This window comes from Etheostoma cragini, chromosome 5 (genome assembly GCF_013103735.1).
Source record: "Etheostoma cragini isolate CJK2018 chromosome 5, CSU_Ecrag_1.0, whole genome shotgun sequence".
NCBI classification, from domain to species: Eukaryota; Metazoa; Chordata; class Actinopteri; order Perciformes; family Percidae; genus Etheostoma; species Etheostoma cragini.
The window spans coordinates 5,195,705-5,201,014 of NC_048411.1; the positions used below are offsets into that span (position 1 = coordinate 5,195,705).

Consider the following 5,310-nt stretch of genomic DNA (forward strand, 5'->3'; position numbering starts at 1 on the left):
TTTAGGTTTAACCACAGACTTGTGTTGGACAGTTTATGGAGCTTTGTCTAGTTACACAACTACACACTACGCTGGAGCACAAAGTGTCTTTACAACACTAAGATTAGCTAGCTTTACTAGGCTCATTTATGAGTGACTGCCACAATGCTTTATGTTAAACACAATAACCAAAAACTTTCCAACTGCTCTCTTAAAGTCACTGACCACAACAAAGAGCCATTGATTGCAAAAAAACTTGCTTCAAACCGGCTCCCTGCCCAAGGCCTAATCCCACAACGTGCACAGTAATGTTATTACAACATCAGAAAATAAATCCAGACTTCTGGTAATCCACAAAGCAAGGTCCACATGAGGCAGCTGTGCCATTATGTCAGCGACAAGTCTCCTCTGGACCAATGCTGTGCCTCAGGCTCTGCAGCATGGAGCTCTTAAACAGAAGGTGTCAAACTGGTCAGGGTACATCAAAAGGGGAACTCCAACAGATTTTACACTTAAAAAGGGCCAGTTCACTACTCACGGGATTGCATTCCTCAATTTAATGTAACGTGTTATTGGCCCATTACTGCAGCAGCTAGGAGTACACAACATTACATGTTACGCAACATTGGATATACAATGTAAAAAGGTATCAAAGATATTGGTACCTGTCTCCCTTTAAGGGTACTGCTTTTGGTAAGAATTTTTCAAAGGCCCTACTATATCATAAAAATACAATATAGATTGCATTATGGTTAATGTAGCATAGGCCATTTTTGGACTAAAAGTCAGAAGGTCTTGGCCACTGTTGCATCAATCTTTTTTTGTCTGTCTTTCGCAAGTTCAACAACTTTATAAAAGTGCAATTTGTACTAAATCGTTGGAGTTCAGTTTTAATATTCAAGTGAAAACAGATATTTCTTTTAATGTTTTTCAAACAAGTAACTTTTTTTTTATATATAAATGTATTCATTCTTTGGAGAACTAGAACCTTGATATTTCTGCAAAAAAATGCAACAAATGGCACCTGTGGAATGACGCAGACCTAAGTCGAATAAATTTGGACATTTCAGTCATCCGAGCAGCGTGCTAGTTTACAATTGCACATGCCAATTGCACATGCCGATTATATCACAGACTATCGGCTTGCTTGTCACATGCTTTGTGTCAGAGAGCTTTAGACTGAATCACCTTATATAACAACACACTATTCTGCTCATCTGTTTAATCTGACCCACAGTGGATAACACTTCTTTTGGGTGCAGAGGCAAACAATTTTCCAGCTCCAATCCTAATACTTGCTGTGTATCCCAATCCCTCTTTGGCATCAACCAACAACAATATCCTTGTGTGTCGTTCACTATGACAAACGTTCTTGCAAAGGAACACGCACAACCGCCTCTCCTTCTGTCCTTGGCAATACTAAGCTGCCCTGACCCCTCTCCTTATCCCACTTAACATTGTTATATTGTTAACATGTCAATACTCTGGCTTAATGAGTGATTCCCCTATTGTGTTCACACATAACAACAGGAAACACCGATGGCAGGCGTTTTAATTGAAAGTCGCATGACACACTTTAAGCCCCTCGATCCTCTTTTTTTAGTGACTTGTCAGGGCTTTTTCCTACCCGCCTCCCGTAACAAAGAGCCTCCCTAAATTGATCACGCTAGACGAACCCCTTTAAGTTAATTACTCGGCACCAAGGACAACAACGCTGATGTGTGCTGACACAAAAACACTCAGGGTTGACAGGGCCGAGCGACTGGGAAGCCCCGGGGCAGCCGCTGTCTCGGTCAGAGCATCTCTGTGAGAGTGCTGCAGCACTCAGCGGCCGAAGAGCAGAAGGGGGTGAAAAAGAGAGGGCATGCCTGCTTACAAAGGGTAAAGAAAACACTCCTGAAAGAACTGCAAAACGCCGGGTAACTGTTGTGTAGAATCTGTGTATGTAAAGTCCAACTTCACAATCCCAACCCCATCCTGGCAGGCTGACATTTTACAGGCTCCTACCTGTTTATTCCTTGTGCCAAGTTGAATCATGCTTAACTGGAATTTGTTAACCATTCTGACACTCAATACGGATGAAAGCTGTGAGGAGATCAAATGAAATTCTCATTAACCGGATGAGAAGATGAATTTTATCAAACCCTGCCTCTTTTTTTTTTTTGTAGGCCACTACAATCATAACAGCTCAGATCCGCTCAAGTAAACCTGTCAAGAAAATAGCAAAAAATACAACAAGAAAGTGTGCTTTAAAAAATGAAGTGTATAACATTCATGTCTCCAGAATACATTTGAGTGAGGATTGAGTGTATAAGGTCTAAATATTAGGTGCATTTGACACACAAGGTATTTTAGATCAAGGCCAGACATCTTTCAAGGCAAGCACAGACATCTTTCAGACAGGGATTAGAGGGTCTTTAATGTGCTTTTTAGTACTTGATCATCTCTACCCATTAAAAATACTTTTCTGTTTTTAATCTTGAAAATGAAAGGCTTTGATGAATCATCTGTGTTGTGCAGTGTGTCTTGCAGACCTACCCAGATCTCCTTGAACACTGTTGTCATGAGAGGTCCTGCTGGACGTGGTGGAGTCCCCATCACTGGGCCAGATCTGGCCCGTTTTACTGACCCCGATAATGGAGGCCTCAGACACAATCACCTGCTGCTTCAGGCGTTTCTGAGACAGGGGTGTGGGCGGGCTGCTGCTGTCAAAGGACTGCTGGGAGTGCTGGGATGGTGAGCGGCTTTTCTCCCTGTACATCTGATAAGTGGTGGGGCTGGGAGACACATGGCTGGACTGGCTCGAGGAGAAGTCCTCCTCGCTGGATGTTAAGTTCTCGTTGGAGCTGCAGTCTGGCGTGTAGCCTCCTCCTACGTCATCAAAGCTGCCGGGAGAGTAAGAGCGTCTCGGCCAGGTGAGGTGGGCATCCTCCTCTATGCTGTGGTCCCTGATGTGGATGACTCGGGTGTCCCCATCAGCCATCATTCCCCCAACATACACACTGGTGTAAGGCTGGCACTCCGCTGACTGCCGTTCAGACTTCCCTCCAGAGGAACGCATGACACTGTCTTTCAGGAAGTGTGAGCTGACCTCGGCGTCATCATACGACCCGTTGAAGCTGCAGTTCCCCTCGGTGGATCTGCCTCTCTGAACACCCTTGCCGATGTCCCCCGCGGCGGCTGACAGGTTCCCTGGGAGGGAGTGCAGAGACCTCTTGCGCTCCATCTGCATGGCCTGACTGCCCAGGGTGCTGATCTTGTCTGAGACCTCCCTGTCGTTGACTTTGACCAGCCCTCGCTCTTGATGGTACTCCATGTTCACATAGAAAGGTTTCTCCTGGACGCTCCTCACCGACAACCCCTTGCCGTCTCCGGCTGAGTGAGAGTTGGCCCTCCGTATGCGCTCAAAGTTGGATCTCAAAGCTGCCACCGAGCCTGTGCATGGTGGGAAGTCAGGAATCTCTGACTCCTGGCGGACAGGTGACTCCCCACCCTGCTGTTTGGCTGAGGACGCACCAACCACCTCTCCTTCTGGATGTGGCTTACACCTGGCTGTCTTGGCAGGATCTCTCTGCCGCTGCTGCTCCTCCACTGTGGCCTCATCTGTGTGGGGTCTCTGGCTGTCTGGGCTAGTGGGCAGGTCTCCATCATTCATTTGTGGGGTGCTTTTAAATCCCCATCGTTGCCCATCATAAGACTTCCTCTCTTTTGCAAGCAGAGTCTGCAGGTAGATCATACGAAAACGCTCCTTGTTTACTTCCTTCTCCAAGTGCCTGATAGATGTCTTGCATTTGTCCAGCTCTTGTTCAATGTTCCCCAGCGAGTTCAGCTCCATGCAAGGGGGATCAGACTCAGGGAACTGGGCTCTCCATGCTGCCACAAACCCCACCGGTTCAACCATTGTTATCACTCTGACATAAAATTATTCAACTAACAACACAAACATATACATTTCTAAAGCATGAACTGGACTTGACTGTTTACAGCCTAAAGCTTCCATCGTGCTATAGTACAGAAAAGAAAAGTGTTCTCCAGAGTAAGGAAGGATCCACTTTACAGGGAAGAAAAACTGTTTAGTTTACAGTCTTTACTCACAAACACAGGAAGACAATCCTACAGAGGCAAAAGCATTGGTCCAATCCTTTACTCCTATTGGCACTATCCCAAGAAGTGAGTTTATCCTTGATCTCTTCTAGGGCTCGTCTATTCTCTGGAGATCCTCTGTCTTCCTCTGGGCTTGGTGTCAGACTGATTACCAGCTCTCTGGTGTTGTGGCTCTTCGTCAGCGTTGCATTTGCAGCAGAAAGAGGAGGGGCTACATGGATGTGATTTAGGCTTCACTCCAAATACATAAAAAAAAAAAAAAATCAATAATAACGTTAAGTCAAAATGTTGTTTTGCTAGTCAGCAGAGTTCCCTGGTAAAGCTGATTACGAAAAGACGATATTCATTAGAACATATGTTGCCGAGGAAATGTTGAAAAACGCTATGAAAGACACATGGTCTAATAAGGAAGATAAACTGACATTTTAAAGTCTTCGAACAGCGTAATGAACATGAAGGTTTTTAGCAGGAAGGTGGTATGGTTATCTTCGGGCCGTTTCAAGTCAGGTGGCTGAAGTAAAAGCGAGGTCCCGACTTTCAAAACAACTATCCTTTGTTGGTAGCTCAAATTCAGCCTTGATATTTAGACCAAAAGGGAAAACAACAAGCTTAATATTTACCCCATGTCCAACTTTAGCTCGAGATACGTCTCTTTCTGACACAGCGCACTTGTCGTTTCAGTTATAGTAGGAAAAGTGGTTAATTCTAACCAAAATTCATTGTTTTGCAACCTGCAGTCGTGCCTTGTGAAAATATCGCCATCTGATGGTTCAAAAGTTCATTCTGATGCTGAAAGAGGGGTGCGTTCAAACACAACGTGATGCGTAGTTATATGCAGCATTTCAAAAGAATGTCCTGTTTACAGACACTTTTCGGACTTTAATCATTTCATTTGATTTAATTTTACCTGGCAGGTATTAGCATGATTTACTTCTTAAGATCAGATTCAAACGTTCAGATTCAAGATAAATCAGTTTCATGTTCATGCCGATAAATACTAAAGGCTGTGTCAAATTAAATTATCAGATGTTTGAATGCCATTATTGTTTAATATCTATTATTCTAACCACATGCAACTGCACATCAATAGGAGTTATTTTAGTCCACATTTGTTCGACCATAAAGCACATGCGGACGAATTTTCATCAATTGTTTTACTCTTATGTTTGTTGAGATGCAAAAATTTAGCGCAACAATCCTCTCTTAATCACAGTGTCAAAGCTACTT

At 44.0% G+C, this 5,310-nt stretch overlaps 1 protein-coding gene across 1 annotated transcript in view; it reads right to left on the reverse strand.

Moving 5' to 3' along the window:
- si:dkey-91m11.5 (PH_BCR_vertebrate and RhoGAP_Bcr domain-containing protein) overlaps nt 1–3,880 on the reverse strand; it is a 36,642-nt gene extending 32,762 nt beyond the window's left edge. The window contains exon 1 of the mRNA XM_034872374.1: nt 2,518–3,880. Coding sequence (XP_034728265.1) covers nt 2,518–3,880 — 1,363 coding nt within the window. The remainder of the gene's footprint in view (nt 1–2,517) is intronic.
- Nucleotides 3,881–5,310: the final 1,430 nt, after the last annotated feature.